At 38.0% G+C, this 17,389-nt stretch overlaps 1 protein-coding gene across 3 annotated transcripts in view; it reads left to right on the top strand.

The window, feature by feature from the left end:
- The window catches only part of gria4a (glutamate receptor, ionotropic, AMPA 4a), a 108,063-nt gene that overhangs the window by 61,253 nt on the left and 29,421 nt on the right, over positions 1 to 17,389 (top strand). For all 3 annotated transcript variants that reach the window (XM_044353380.1, XM_044353382.1, XM_044353379.1), the window contains exons 11-13: positions 5,594 to 5,800; positions 10,410 to 10,625; positions 10,829 to 10,989. In XM_044353380.1, coding sequence (XP_044209315.1) covers positions 5,594 to 5,800; positions 10,410 to 10,625; positions 10,829 to 10,989 — 584 coding nt within the window. The remainder of the gene's footprint in view (positions 1 to 5,593; positions 5,801 to 10,409; positions 10,626 to 10,828; positions 10,990 to 17,389) is intronic.

Here is a 17,389-nt window from a genome sequence, read left to right as displayed (position 1 = left end):
AACTCACCACTAACTGATGTTGCATTATCATCATCCAACAGACAAATGAAAAGTGATATATGCACCCATTTACAGACATACCTAGCTGCTGCCATGTGGGTCATTCATACATGCAAGCTCTTAACCCATCACACAATAAAAACCACATGAATGCACACATGCACATATACACAAACACAGCCTGTATGTGCAACATAAGTGCATCGATGGGGATCGATTGTTAAGCCTGGTGGCATTTGCCTTTATTAGTGTGCACCTGCTATACTTGTTACTTATAATATACAGTAGCAGCTGATGACATGACAATCTTTTATTTATGCTTTTTTTTTCTTGGCCTTAGACTAATAGATTAGATTACAAGCAGATATTTGACCTTTAATTTGCCTCTCTATGTATTTGATACATTTCACGCTTGATGATGGATGGAGTTCTGCCAATGTTGTGAAAATGTGCAACATGTTTATTTAGTCAGTGCTCAGGGGCAGCACATAGAGTGCTGAAGAAAGATTGTACAGACCTCTCACTGTTAAACTGTGTCCCATGGTATGTTTATAAATGAGAGGTGAATGTTCTTATCCCAAAAGGCTTTTTATCAGGATAAGTAAGGATATGCAGGACACTCAAAGAGCTACAGATGGGAAATTGACATGAGCCAGGTGAAGTAATTATGCAAATAAGGAAACACAAATTTTTGAAAAAATTGACCTTGGAAAGATATATAATAGAATATAGTCAACCAAAATAATGGTGAAAAAAAGTGCTTGCTGGTTGACTGGCTGGTGACTCTGTAACATGTTTGGTTAGACTGACTACCAGGTTTTTTTTTTTAGCTGATTGATTAATTACCTGTTGGAGTGATGTACTTAGCATCTGATTGACTTGTGACAGTCTTCGTGGAAATTTGGCTCGCTGACAAGCTGGGTGAAAAGCTGGCCAAAACTGGCAGGTTGACTCGGTGACAAACCTAATGGCTGTCAACTGGTCACTGAATGACCGATTGAAAGACTGACCAAGTGCTGAACTGGCTTGCTCTTTTTCTGGCTGAATAGCTTGAAGATAATCATGCTGACTCATTGGCCAAATATGTGATTGGGTAGATGATTATGTACTCTAATTGCAGTAATTCATTAATAAATGGATTGATTGACCAACTGAAAGACTGAAACAGGCTGTGACTAACTGACTGGCTGGCTTGCTTCTCTGGCCATTCCAACGGATGGCTCTCAGGCTGATTAAATCTCTCAGTAGTTAGCTAACTCGTTACGTGACAGTCTGGCTTTTGAAATGCTGAACTGATTGAGCGTTCGGCTGGCAGACTGAATGAGTGACCGGACAGTTAGGTGACTGTCCAGCTGGGTCCCTATTTCTTTCACTGGCTGGCTAACTGGCTTACATAGTAAGTCCTGTCTGCCTTTTTGGCTCCGATGTGAAGTGTTTCATGTCTTATCAGCCTGAACCATTTGCTTCTACAAAGCAGTTCTCCCTCTTTTGCCCACCAATTTTCCTGCTTCATGTCTGTCTTTTCAGCCCATCCCCCTCTCATTCTATCTCTCTTCCTCTCCATTTTTCACTTTGTCATATTCTCTCTTTCTCTTTATCTCTCCTTCACACGTTCCTACTTTCTGTTTCTATCTATCCTCATTCTCCCTGTAGCTATCTCTGTTTGTATTCTGATCTGCCCCTTCATCTTTCCTCTGTAGTTTCATATGGCCAATACACTCCATATCCCTCATGCTCATACATATTTCCTCCTATTTATCTTACCCATGTCCTCTCTTTCTATTTCATTCAACCTCCTGATCTTTCTTCCCATTTCCTCCGTCTTACTCTCTTTTTTCGCCTTTTCACCTTTCCTTTCTTTCCATGTCCTGATAGACTCATAATGCCACATTAGGCAATACCAAAACATGATGCTACCTTCCCAGCAGTAAATACACACACTAACATCCAGTACACACACACACAAACACACACACACACACACACACACAAACACACACACACACAAACATTGGCATTATTACCTTCACAACAAGACAAAGGTGTCTGGGGCAAACTGATAACAAACCTTAAGGAGACTTTAAAGTGAAACAGTGCCACTGTTGGCAGAGCTCCCTGTGTGTGTGTGTGTGTGTGTGTGTGTGTGTGTGTGTATAGTTGCTTACATAATACCAAATTAACTCAACAAAATAGACTGCTCTGATGTCAAACACTCAACCTTCCAACATGATAAAGCTGAGGGTAATTTGTTGGAGGAGGCAAGTGAGATGGTTTTGTTGTCCTTGTTAACACAAATTAAGAAAGTGATTCCCCTTGAGAATCAATGATTTGAGATTAAATGAAAAGTGAGGCGAAATAACATTCTCACACTTTTTGAGGGACAGTTCTTGATAAGACAATCTCCCAGTGTGTGACTTAGTCATCTATTAGAGTAATTTGGGGTCAATAATCAATAATCAAAGCACATTTTTGTGCTTCTAACCCACCTGGACTTTGAAAGAAAGAAGCATATTTTCCAAGATGTTGGATTATTCCTTCAAAAACTAGTACACTTTCATATCTCTGTGAAATTGATTATTTCTCCTACATCTACTGTATTGGAAAATCGTTTTGCCTTTTGTCTCAACTCAGAAATGAAAAGAGAATTGCTGAATGAATTAACACTGAATTAGATTACTGTAGTGCATATCCTCTCAGTCCGTTAGATGTATAGATGAAAATGCCCATACAAAGCTGGCTTAATTTAAATGGTTAAGATGCTTGAATTTGTGTTTCACTGTATCCAAAACCAGTCTACCCAGTACTATAGTGATTTTTAATGGATTTAATCATGTACACTTGCTTAAATATTCCCTCACTATAAAGTCTATTTTTATTTAAGTCTATTTTGTAGAAAGTTTCTGTTTTATCTTCATTTGTGAGTTCAAATTGAGATTTTTCATGTTGTCAGCGTGTGATTCACCTGAAAAATGGATCAAATAGTCTCTGCCATAAAATAATCCCTCATACACATGTTTCCTCACAAACTGTAACATCACATTCCTGTCAACATTATTTGATGTGTTTCTATTCATGAGCCAGAACTGAAGGTAAAATCATGCAATGTTGTAAACCATCAGGTTTGTAATTTCAGTGTAATGTAATGAATGTAGTAATGGAAACTGAATTATATTAAAAAGTGTCAGTGGTTTGCATCACACAATGATGTGAACAATATAAATTAGACATAAACAGTAATTGGGTTACAACTCTAAATAACACTGGTATTCACTTTTTCAGTGCTCATCTTCATGTCCTCTAGTGTTTGTCCCTGTTACTGAGCAGCCTCGATGTCTTAGTTGATCTATTAAAAGGAATATTTTTGAAACTGTTTTGCTGTTCATTAACATTAGGATTCATGTTGAGTCAATGGAATGAGCACCCCAGGACCTGCTAATGTCTCCAATGATGACATTTTAGGAGAAATGTTTTTGTATGTTCTGACATTGAGCACAATAGGACAGATTTTTCTTCATTTTGATGATGATAATGTTGATGGTGATAAAAGTGTAAAATGTTCAGCGAAAATAAGAGCTGAATTTGTGTGGTTGGTTTTGGAGTAAATGTATTTTTTTGTAACAAATCTTATACTGATGACTGAATAATGGTTTGTCAGAAATGTGATGATGCAATACTCGGGGTGTTTTTTGTTTGTTTTAAAGTATGTGTTCTCTGTCATCTATATGTAGATCTAACACACTATTCCTATCGTATTCTTTTATATTTAATATCATTTGTTTATGTACAAAAGAATGGACATATGCTTATCCCAAAGAATGTTTCTGACAACTGTTGGAAAGTACATTTTGACATTTACAAACTATCTAACAGGAAGAAAACCTAGTCACTAGAAGATGAAGATCTCACTTTCTGGTTTAGAAAAATACACTTAAATACATTTAAGTACATTATTTACATACGTTATTTTCTTTATTAATTACATGTTTTCATAACTACATCAAGGTAGACACACAATTAAACTCATACTTCATGAATATCCTCATAAAAATATGTTTTTCCATATTTTACTTTTACAAAATTACTACTGTAGTACTGGGTTTTGTTTTAAGCTCATTGTTTACTCAAAAGAAAAGAGAATCAATTAATAAATCCAGCTGCCCTCTGTGGGTTTTTGTTTATATATTGTTTCCATTGTGGGATTTTTTAATCCCTCTTCCTGCCTGTCTCTCATCTAGACTTGCTTTCACTGTAATTCAATATCCTGGACTGAAATGATTGAATTGTTCTGTCAATTGCATCCAAATCTGTCTCGCTCTGATTTCATTGCTCATTTGACCCCTTTTAAAACATGTCCGTCTAAAATGCTCTGTGATTAAACTGTCCTTATTGTCAATGTGAATCAATTTCCTGAATGAAGAATTCTATTCAAATATATGTTATCATTTTTTATTGTGTTTTATGATCTTCATAAACCATTTCATAGCTTGAGAGTGTTGGATATTATAAAAGCCTGTTTGATTAATTATGTTAGATTAGTCTTTGATTAAAAGAGGTTTGATAGCATTTTAATAGGCTTGGTTTCAGTTGGATTACAGGGTGAGCAGCCTCAGGCATAATACCATAACTCACTGCTCCTGATGGATGCGCTGTCATTCAAACATCTGTGTGTGTTTCTTTTCTGTGTGGATACTCTAGGTGTGTGCATGCTTCTCTGTGCTCGTGTGAGTGTGTTTGTGTGTGTGTCATTCCTACAGTAATACTTGCCAGTAAAACGCATCTGCTATCTCCGTTGACAGCATCTCTTCATCTCTCATCTTTTTTAACTGTATGTACAAAAATCATTCTACCTCTTACAACACATTACCAAAACAGCAGTGTAATCTCTTTCTCTTCTTTTTCCCCTCTCTTGTACATTTCCCTCATCTCAGCATTACTGTTACTGAGTCAGGTACAGGTCCCAGCGTGTAGGGTCAGGTGAAGGCATAAAACAAGGTACAGAGAAGTCATAAACACAAGATATAAAACATCTTCCTCAGATATGGCCTTTTAAAAAACAGCTATTTTACCCTTTTTATATACTCTGTTTTTTTTATTAACTGTTTTTTTTTTAGGCTGTTGGGTTTTACTTACAAGATGATTCGCCTATTAGACATTTATCTTCTGTAATAGTTTGAGAGAATGTGAATATAAAGTACATAAACATGTTTGACATTCGGTTTGCCTTCATTGTCCTACAAGTACGGTAAAATATGCCTCTCATAATGATGTACACATCCAGTTTGTTACAATCTTAATGTTATGATTCTGCTTTTATATAGGCTTGTTTCCAGTTTCATTTGTCAAAGCAGAATTGAATTCCTTGCTGTGTCCCTCTGAGTATGATAAAAAAAAAAAAAGTAATATGAGTTTCTTTTGAAAATGTATAAACCTATATTTTTTCACAGGTATCATTTTCATTGGTCTTTGTGTGTATTTTCCCTGGTACAATGTTTACAACAAACCTGTCAAGCTCTCATTTGCCTTGTTTTTATCATCACTGCTGTCGCATTCCTCCAAACAGTTGTGTCTCTCTCCCCTTATGCTGGTTTTGTAGGAGGGTCCCTATGTGATGCTGAAGAAGAACTGGGAGTTATATGAAGGCAATGACCAATATGAAGGATACTGTGTGGACCTGGCCTCAGAGATCGCCAAACACATCGGAATCAAATACAAGATCTCTATCGTACCAGATGGGAAATATGGAGCCAGGGATCCAGAGACGAAGATATGGAACGGGATGGTCGGAGAGCTTGTGTACGGGGTAAGAGTGGATGGATAATGTTCAGATATTTATATTGAAAATTACCCAGATGAAAAGACGCAGCCTTCAAATTTCTTGTTTTCTCTAACCAGCAGCCAAAAACCCAAATATAATCAATAAATTCAATTAAGTGATTATCAAAATAGCTGTCATTTAATTTTCTGTAGATTGAGTAATCAATTACTCAAGCAATGTATTCAACTCTACAAAACATGATAATATAGCACACAATAACAAATAATAATAATAATAATTGTATGGTCTTCAAATTACTTCATAATGACAATGCACAAGAGAGGATAATATAGTGTAGTGCAATCCAGTATAACATCACCACAAATTATGGAAAGTTGATGCAGTCTCAACCAAACTTGAATGTTGGAATCTTCTTAAAGGTAGTAGAGTGTATACTGCAGGGATATTAAATTTCATTATGTGCCCCTGCTATTGTGACCCCATCATGGTCCATCGCACAATAGCTTAGAAATGCTCAAAATAACTTATTGCAGTACATAAACTTATCTAGAGCTCTGCGTCCTCATAGTTGCCGTATCTGTTTCCTGCCAAGATGTCGGGTCTCAAAGGGTTCACTTATTCCTTAAGAATCTGGCAAGCTGGCTAATTATGCCATTGACAGCCACGCACAGTCTTAGATTTAAACATTGCCTGCTTTTCAAACTTTATCAACATGCAGAAGACAATGTCAGTCGTCACTTTGCGGAAGAGTGAAAGTGGAGACATTGCTGCAGAACAGCGACAGAATTAATTAGCCTCCAGAATCCGTAGTGGAAGGTGACACAGCAGAACCGCCGCATTGACTAATCATGTTTGATTTGTTCCAAACACTGGCAGTCCTTTCTGATGAATCTTCTGCCACGTAAGAAGAAATACGTTTGTAAGATTTCAGCACTTTGTCCTCTAGTTCACTTCTTGGTTGCTTTTATATCTTTGTGTCACTTACTCTCTGTTTATCTTTGTGACTTTTCATTCTTTCATGTTGTGTTCTTCTGTCACCAGCTTTCCTAATTTATTTCATCTCTCTGTCTGTGGTGTGCTGTGGGTCTTGATATACCTCTGCCCTCTCCTCCTCTGGTTTTATTCCATGTCACTTCTGATTCCCTTGTCTTTCTTTTCCTGTTTATTGTCTTTGCATTGTAACATCTTTACTCCTTGTAGAACTTGTTTGATATGCAGTCATTGTAGCTTCCTTTTCAGTTAAGACTGCAGATGTTGTTTAGACACATGCAGCTATTCAGAAACAGATACCCATTGTGCTGAATGAATAATGCTTTCAACTCACATTTGACAGATTTTGAATGTGTGTGTGTATGTGTGTGTGTGTGTGTGTGTGTGTGTGTGTGTGTGTGTGTGTGTGTGTGTGTGCGCGCGCGCGCATGCAAGTGTTTGTGAGACCTTGCTCACTACTTTATATTCTGGCAGTGTTGCTGTCATGCCTGCGTATGAATTACTTCTCTGTCATTCCACTGGTTTCCCTCTCTCTTACCTGTCTCTTTCAACCCTTTCTCACTCTCTCATGCAGTACTAATTTCCTCCCTTTGCCTCCACTCGTCCATTCTTCCCTATCTTCCCAATCTATCAACTCCTGGTACATCCTGCAAGGCAGAGCATGCCTCCCAAACACACTAAAACATCCCCTTGCAAGAATGATTCAGTGGTTACAATGAATGTATTCTCCCAGTTATTGGAACAGCAGAGAGAGTTTTACAAAGAGATGTTACTTCAGCAGCAGGAAAATTTTAAATGCTTTATTCAGCTGATCATGGATGGAACTAACAAAAGACTGGATGGTGTTATTAGAGATGCACAGGAGCTGAGGAACAGCTTGGAATTCACCCAAGATAAGTCTGATGAGACAAGAAGGGGATACAAGGAGATTGAAACAAAGATAAAGTCATTTGAAAACAACATAATGAATTCTAAGCAGGAAATTGATGAAATGTTTACCAAGCTGGACTGCAGTGAAAATCAGTGCAGGAGGACAAACATTTTAATTGAGGGGATTGCTGACGAGAAAGGAAAGAACTGGGGTGAATCAGAGAAGAAGGTTCAACAAATGCTCTCAAGCAACCTGGGACTAGAGGGAATAAATATGTATGTTGAGCATGCCCAGAGAATTGGTCAGTACCAGGAGGGGAGAAAACCTAGCAAAATTGTTGTAATATTTTTGCACTTAAAAGACAGAGTATCCTTTCTTCTGCCAAGAAATAAAAGGGCACAAAAATCTATATAAATGAGGACTTCTCAGAAGCTGTGCAACTGAGGAGAAAAGAGTTGCTGCCCAAGTTGAAAGCTGTCTGAGAAAGAGGTGATAAAGCCAGCCTGAAGTATAAGCTGGTCATCATACCCTGCACTTCAAGGTTCAACTCTTCTTTTATAAAAGGACTTTCTTGTCTTATATTTTACTTTTTATGCTGTTTTTGTTTATGTGTCCAAATAACAAACTACATCTTGGTTATTAAGTTTGCCAAGGAAAGGACTGATATTAGTTCACTTAAATATATGTAGCCTTAGGAACAAGGTTCATGAGATTACAATTAGTGAGTGAGTTAAACAATATTCATGTTTTAGCACCGTCAGAAACACACCTGGACACTACTTAAAACTACGCTTACTACTTACTTACTATACAAGAGACAGGGATAAATACGGTGGTGGAGTTGCTTTTTATGTTCAGGAATACATTTCATTTGCTTTAACAAGAAAGACTAAAATGCCCAAGTCTAGGGTTATGAATGTTTACCGCAGGTCATAGAAAAGATTTAATGCAGACTCATTTGTTAATTAAAGTGGTCTGATGTATGTCAGGAAAATGATATAGCCATTGCATAAGTTTCCTGACATACATCAGACCACTTTAAATCTTTAACATCATTAACAAATGAATGATTGCTTTCTAAATTTCTTGGATAAATCAGTGAGGTGGGTGGATGAGAATGCTCCACTTAGAAAAAGGTCTGTAAAGGGAAATAGTGCACCATGGGCTGACGATGAGTTGAGATCTTTAATGCTTCAAAGTGCCAAAGTGAAGGTGGCTGTTCATAAATCTTTTTAGATAAAAGTCTTTATTGTAAATTGAGAAATAAGATTACCAAGTTAAATTACATCAAAAAGAAAAAAAAAATTAAAAAATAAATAACAGCTCTGTAAATGATAGTAAAAACGTATGTGGAATGTGCAGGTCAGTATATCACCAGGTCATATGCTGTAGCTACTTTAATCATTTCTTTATCAACAAAGTAGACGGCTTAAGATCTTACATGCAATTAGAAGAGGTCAATTTAACATGCAACATTGTTTACAGTATTATGAGGGATAAAATATATTGTTTATGTTGATCAGTGGTTAACATATATGGATACCAGGAAATTAGTTCAATGGCATTTTTTCTGACAGCAAAAAAATGTATTGTGGTGTTCCACAAGGAAGTTGCCTGGGTCCACTTTTATTTTCAATATTCATAAATGACTTATTGTATGTTGTTAAAAATGCTGATGTAGTTATGTATGCTGATGACTCTACTTATGTATGCTGAGGACTCTACATGTTGAGTCATATAGCATTACCAAATGGGTGAGAATAAACATATTTGTACTGAACATTGCCAAAACTAAAAGTATTGTATTTGGTAGTATGTATGTTCTTGCTAATGCCACCACATGTAATCTCTCTGTAGATGAGATATCAGTTGATCATGTCACTAAAACCAAATAAATAATAAGTTAAATAATTTATTGTCTTGGTCTGATCAGATTGATCACATAGTTTTCATCATGGGAAACAGCATTTCAATTTCAAGGAAACATTCTACATATGTTCCATCTTCTGTTATCATTGATGTTGTTCAGTCACTTGTTCTGTCACACCTTGAGTACTGCCCAGTTCTTTGGTCAAGTGCTTCTGAGAAACATCTAAAAAAAAAAAAAACTAAAAAAAAAAAACTTCAAATTGCACAGAACAGAGCAGCCTGATTAATTCTCCATTGTTCTGTCTGTGCTAATGTGAGTGAGATGCATAAACAATTATCATGGCTAAATTTGGAGGCTAAATTAAAATCTTGTCTTCTGTTATTCATGCAAAATGTTATTTGGAATACTACACCACACTTCTTGTGCGAAAAACTAGTTTATACTGTTTTTTGTCATGGGTATAATACACATCAAGTCAGCACTGGTCATCTGGTGGTGCTGTTCTTTATTTGGCTTGTTTTGCCTTTTTGTTTTATTGATACAGTGTGATTTTAATTATTGTTTGTTTTTATTGTTGCTGTTTTTGTGTGGGCCCAGGAAGACTAGTGACTACTTTGTGTAGGCTAATGGGAATCCACATGAAGAATAAAGAATCTTGCTCCCACTTCAAAATCCACTGATCCTTTACTGTGCTTGTCTACTTCACCTGCCCCTTGTGTTTAAATCGTCCCTCCTCCATCCTTTATCTTTCTCCTCAGACACTTTCTGCAGAAAATGGAGATTGCGGACAATTCCTGCTCACCATCGCTCACCTGTTTTAAATACAGTCCTTACGAATCAATTGCACTACAATATGAGTAAACTAAATACCTACTTTTCTCAACAACCCCTCTTCTTTACAGAAAGCAGAAATTGCTGTTGCCCCGCTGACCATCACTCTGGTGAGAGAGGAGGTGATCGACTTCTCAAAGCCTTTCATGTCCCTGGGGATCTCCATCATGATCAAGAAGCCCCAGAAGTCAAAACCGGGTGTTTTCTCTTTCCTGGACCCACTGGCCTACGAGATCTGGATGTGCATAGTGTTCGCTTACATTGGAGTCAGTGTTGTGCTGTTTTTGGTGAGTGACATAGATTTTTAAAAAGTCAGCGCATGAGTTGGGTTGCATTCCTGTCACAGTTGGAAGAGATTTGAGGGCTTGGGTTTAGAGATGATAGAACGCATCTCTTGTTTAGATCACACTCTAGAAAAATATGTGAAGCAGTGGGCTACCTTCATTAATTGTCCTTCAAATCTGACATATTTTTCCTTCTGCTGTCTCAGGTGAGTCGCTTCAGTCCATATGAGTGGCATGCTGAAGAACCAGAGGAGGGCACCGCAGAGCTGGGCCCCACTGACCAACCTCCGAACGAATTTGGCATCTTCAACTCTCTCTGGTTCTCACTGGGAGCATTCATGCAACAGGGCTGCGACATCTCACCACGGTGAGGGAGGGAAATGAAGTGTGTGAGGCAAACAGAGTGCATCTGTGTACGAGTGTGCATCAGACTCAGAGGGTAAGAGATAGTATTTGAGTCTGTATGCAGGATGTGTTCATAAGAGTGTGTGGGTTGGAGATAGTGTGTGTGTCTAACTGTCTGTAATGTCAGAATGTTGTGGTATTAGGCTTTGGTGATTCAGACTGTTGACAATGTGAATCACCTCTCTTCACACTTTTCTCACTTTAGCACTGAACTGGACTGCGACTCCAAGACACTGTGTGTTACAGAATGCTGGAAATACACATACAGACATGCACATACAAAAAAACATAAAAGTGTGAAGAAAACACCTGCACACAGTCCAGTGGTCATGTCCATACGGGTGTGCTATGGTGGAAGATTTAGCGGTTTGCTAGGTGTGTATGAATGTTTAATGCACTGCCGAAGAGGCAGAGTCCAGCTGTATTTTTAGAATATTTATAAGAATATGGCATTTTATTATTGATAACCTGAGAATGCAGTTTAGTGAAATATTCATGGCCATCATCCTCAAGACCTTTAGGGAGCAAATCTGAGGAGAGAGGGAGCAGCAAGGAGAGCTTCACACCAAAACAAATGATAGAAAAGAGTGATAGACAATGAGAAAACGAAGAAAAAAACACACGGTTGAGCAAAATGTGTGTGTTTGCTTGAGAAAATAATACAAATTGGTAGCAAGTATGTTAATGGAAACTTCACACTCTGTTATAGAGGTGGAGACAAAGTGGTCAGCACTGTGCTTTAGGACAAAGATGAATAGTTAGTAATTTTAGTTATGGCATTTTTTTTTACCTTAACATGCCTTTCCTAAGAAATCAATCTTGTGTCCTTTACACTAATAATAATAACGTGTATTATATATATTTGTTTATGAAAAGGTTGCTTCTATATGTAACCCCTGAAGGCATAAGCCCCTTGTTAATCTTAACATGAATTTATGACTGATAAACATTGAATCTTTCTCATCTCCATGTCTTTTCCTCTGCTTTCAAACCTAGTTTTACACCTAGTATCTCTAAACATTTCCACTGCATTCCCATTAGCATTTCACTTTTGGGAAAAGAACAAAAGTCGTACATCAGTGGCCCAACTTCACTTTCTTCCTCCTCCTCTTTTGCTTTTCTGCCCTTCTCTTACACTCTTTCTTCCATCTCTTTCACGCTCTCTCTCCTCAGCTCCCCAGCACCTGTCGTCTCCCACTCCTCCCCACTTTAGTGTGAGTGACAGGCCAATTCTAGCTCCAACACACAAGATGGAAATCACTCACACCAGCTGCATGCACCCACATTCACATGCACGAACACACAGGATGTGCACAAGAATACACAAAAACACATACACGTCACACACTGACTTTGCTTACACACACATGCAGAAAAACACCCAGTATGCACTTTCACAACAATCCAACACACATGCAGAGTTCTCCATCACTTGTAGGTCTTGTTATAGATGTGTGCGCATAAGCTACAGCTGTCATAGCGATAATGTGATACTTAACATGAAGCCAGTGTTCGTCATATAAATCACCCGGTCCTGTCACTTCCAATACAGCACAACTCCTCTAAAGGCCACGATTACTGCAGTCATAAATGCCAGATTATATTCTTACAATGAGCAAAAACTGTCACTTATATACTTTTTATTCTTTCATCTTCTCCTATTTTCAGATAAGAGAAGTTTAAATTCAAACGTGTGCCTCAAAAGGCATGAGATCTAATGTAGCACAATTTCAGTCTCACAAGATGAACCGATTTATGGAAGTATGCTGCAGATGTGAAGATGAATGGAACTTAATAGTAATATTTACAATATAGAGACATACTAGCTAGCATAAGGTGAATTACTGCTTCCTAAAGAGGAACAGGAGCTTGAGTGAAAGATAGAGTGAAAGGCAGGAACAAACAGCAGGATACAGTAGGGAAATGCAAAACGATAAAGTGCCAAAGACAGCGTTCATCTTTGTATCATTTATTTAACCACAAAAATCATTACGCTACTGTTTGGCCAGCCATCAGATTCTGGCTGAGAATGTGAATTGAGCTGCTGATTTCAGACATCAATATATGTGTCTCTGTCAATAACGGGTTAGTTTTGTTTGTGTCTCGGCCTCTGGTGGCTGTTGTTGTGGCTGGATGGAGGCGCCTTACCGGAGAGGCCTTGTACCACCCAGAAATACATGGATGGAGCTGCGCTGACACACAGACCTATTTCACGGGGTTTTAACTGCTGCAGCTCCTGTTATGAACCGTTGTCAACTTCTGACGTGAAAGAATGACTCCAGCTATTATTTTAAACCTTTACATGGCAATTTGTTTGAAGCATGGCTCTCACTGCGCAGGGTTTGTTAACAAACTTTATTTATGCGTCCAGTTCAGCTGTCACTCGGCAGCTGGTACGAGCTGCATTTTATAGTTCTGATAAAATGTGGAAGTGGTACCTAAGACAGAACTTTGCTGTGTGCCAATTTCATACATAACACAAAGTACAGTAGGCCTGTTACAGGTCAATTATAAAGATAACTACACATTAGATTTATATAAAGAGGCTGACACATTCATTGACAGTGCTCTTATATACATGTATTGACAGTGTGTAACTTCTAAAAAAAAGTTTCATATTCTTTGATACATATGTTTGTTGTGATTGAAGTTGCAAATGACACATTGTCTATCGATATTGCCATAATAATGTACAACAGATCTGTCAGTCCTGTTCTTCAAAATACATTTAAATCAATAAATGAATAATTCAATTTGTGAAGATGTGTAAAATTATGGTTGTTAAACGATACAGAATGTAAGACAGCTTTTTCTTATGCATATTTAGTAGTATTCTGGCAGAATTTAACATGATTACCAACTTAATTATTTCCCAGATTTTGTATTAGTTACCATAGTCCCTATATGTTTGTAGGAATGCAAGAAATGGGATTCAAATCACAGCCTATTTGAAGAACAATGAATCACTTAACACATATACTTTATATACAGATATATAACATTAAAACAGGATTGCTGTGGAAGTCAAAATATTAATTGCATCAGTATTAGTCTGTGCACATCAGATAAATAGTAATTTTAACTGAAAATAATAAACCAAAACCAGTATGCGATTCCTTAACTCTCATATTGACATAGTTTTTAATTGGCCTATATACTACAACAGCATAATAGAATTCCTGAAATTCAGTAATGGTTTTTGGTTTTTGTGTGCCATCCCAAGATTTTCAGTGACCCGATCTGGCCACCCTTATGAAAAATTTATGGGGGCGCCACTGGCCAGATAGTGTCCTCTCAGTCCTCCAGGCAAAAAGGCGAGTGGGGGTTAAGTTGCCATTCATTCAGTGTTGGCCTGTGGCCTGGCCTGAGGTAGCACATGAAGTTTATTTGGCAGTTGGGTGAAAACTGATCAACCAGTAATGCTTTGAAAGTCAAACCAGAAGAAAACCCATGTAAGTCAATGGGGGAAAAGAAAGGAAACTATGAGTACACGCACACTGTAATCAACCAACAACATGTTTTCCTCAGGTCTTCTTTTGCCTGAGGAAGACCTGTCATTGGTTGAAACACTGCAAATAAATAAAAGGGAGTTATGATTCAGTGTGGGGGTACTCCTTGTGTGAAGCTTAATTGTTTTTGTATCCAGCACTTACCCCACCGAGGTTTTGTTGAGGTGCACACGACTACTTTGTTTCATTGAAAAAAGAAAAAACCAAAAGAAAAACATGTCCCACTCATTTGGTGCCCTCTCCCCTATTTGATGCCCTAGGCAATCGCCTGTGTGGCCTTTGCCACGGGCTGCCCCTGACTAAAGCATCCTTTATGAAACCAACAGTACTTCTAAGTGTCTCTCAAGTCGCGCTCCTATTCTTACATGTTACACACTCCTGTCTTGGCACACACATATCCAGCATTCTTTGCAATACAGCAGTCTATTTAATCTGTCATGCTCTGCTCACTCTTTTGTTCTTCCTAAGCTGTAGCCGCTATAGTGCTCATCGTGAGCATCAGTGCATCATCACCGCTGCTGCTAGCATATAGCATTTAATCAACCTCATCTCCACGCCAGAATCCACCTGTAGCCACTGATTGTATTGTAGGAGCCTGAAGAAGAGGAAATTTATAATCATCACGCCCTAATCTCTCTAAGTGCAGGCTGTGCAAGTGTATGCTGCAGGGACTGATGAGGCTTGAATCATGTACCTAGATGGTAAAATTAACCATATCTTGTATTTACATATTAATTCAACCATTTCACAGAAGCGGACTGGCGGAAATACCTAAGTAGCCATTTATGGTTATGCAAGAAAAAGTATAAATAAAATATTAATAATATAATAATAAAATTCAAAACAGTGATCTAAAAGTACATTTCCTCATTCATTAGATTTTGATGAAGAAATGAAATAAACAGGCTTTCTGCCATAAAACCATGTAAAGGATGAGCCTCCACTGTGACACCATGATCTGCCAAAAGACTAGATCATGGCCTTAAAAAAGGAGTTGTGTCATGCATATCACCAGGCCATATCATTTTCCCATCCCCTCAGCACATTTCCTCTAATCTAGCATTCCCTTGTTCACCTCTGTTGGGTAGGTAAAGACACAATGCTAGCTTAACTCACAACCAACAGCAGGAATGTGTAAAAAGCCTATCACAAGATTTGCTCTCACCACTTCTTCAAGTTTCCTTCTAACTGATATAACTGCCTTTTAATCATTTACTTTTACTACTTCTTTAAGAATATATTGTGGATTGTTATTGAAAATATGTGTATGTTTGTAGGTCTACCTACCCTCTATAGGAGGCATAGCAATGTGTGCAAGCAACTTACTGAACCAATTTTAATTACCCATAAAGGAGAACATTTCTCACCAGTGTCTCTACTTCAGTTGCACTCACAGATCAAATCCACAGGGTCTCAATTACAGAGCATAATACTCTTCTGTGTGGTGTGTTGATTTAGGCCAATAAAGCAGATGTAAATTTACATTGAAGTCTCAGGTAATGGAGGTTTAGTTTCTGTTTCAATGATCACGTAAAATTCTTAAAAGCATTAAACAGATGGGAATAATGAAAAACTAAATGTTTCTGATTTTAAAAATAGGCCTGTTTATTCAGTTTGCTTGTCCATTGACTCAAAATGCATCAACTGAGCTGATACTAGTTGAGTCCTTATTATAAGTTTGAAAGCAATAATAACAAGTGCAATTAATTTTATTATGTGTATTGTTTCAATACACTAGTCCTCTGATAATTTGGTATGAACAGATGATAATTTATGCCATCCATACTTCCTTCTCTGCAAGTATCTGAAAATAATCATGTGCTTTGTAGTTAGTCAGCTGCTCCATTTCCAAGTTTGTTTGTTTCTAAATCTCTACATAATGTATCTTGTCCAATATGGCTACCAACTACCACCTATGGCTTACACATCATCCAGCGGAAAAAATCTCTTCCCCTTATGCGTCACCGGTGAGTTGATAGACACCAGCAGCAACTCAACTCTGTCAGAGGAAGCAGTATTTTCATGCACATAACATACTTTTCCCATCTTCCAAACGTCTGTGCTGACCATGGGATGTTCATACTTGTCCTGGTTTTATCCTCCCTCTCCTCCATCCCGCCACTCGTATCGTCTCTGGCTAGTCAGCTGGGATCAGAGTATTGAAGTTGACATTTACTGTGGAGCTGGGAATAAAGAGAAGGAGACAGCCTCTATGGGAAGAGGTTTTCTTACAGACTGGTTGAATGCTGAGACATCTATTGTATATGGTTATGTCTGAGTGTGTGTGTGTGTGTGTGTGAATTTATATATGCTCTGCCTTCTCCCTGCTTGGCTGTTTGCAGTGTCTTTATGTTTATCTTTCAAAAATACAATACTCTTCTGTTTTATAACCTTCATGGGCATCTGTTGGTCAGCTGGTCCATGTGTTCAACACTGTTTGTTTTGACTTTATACACTGTGTATGTGTGTGTGTGTGTGAGACAGTGTGCATTGTGTATTGAGCTGCCATAGTACGGTGGGTCCATTGGTATGCTGTGTGGGTCCCTCTCTCCCTGCTGCAGTCATCTCTGCAGTCTGGGAGACAACACACACCCCTATTCAACTCTCCAACTCTCACTCTGTCTCCTCTCCTTTGCCCTATCTATCTATTGATCTATCTATCTATACTGTGCATATCTGTCTATCCTTGTTGTTCTGATTTCTCTTCATCTTTCCTTTTTTCTTTCTGTCTCATCCTTATCTCTTTTCCTCCCTTCTTGTTCATCTCCTCACGTTGTCTTCCTCTCTGGATGTTTTAGAGACTCTTCCTGCTGCTTTGCAGTCTAATCATCAACTTATTTAATTAAGTAATTG

Source organism: Thunnus albacares, chromosome 6 (genome assembly GCF_914725855.1).
Source record: "Thunnus albacares chromosome 6, fThuAlb1.1, whole genome shotgun sequence".
NCBI lineage: Eukaryota > Metazoa > Chordata > Actinopteri > Scombriformes > Scombridae > Thunnus > Thunnus albacares.
Note: the sequence above shows the minus strand (reverse complement) of the source record. Positions and strands in the feature narration are given on the sequence as shown.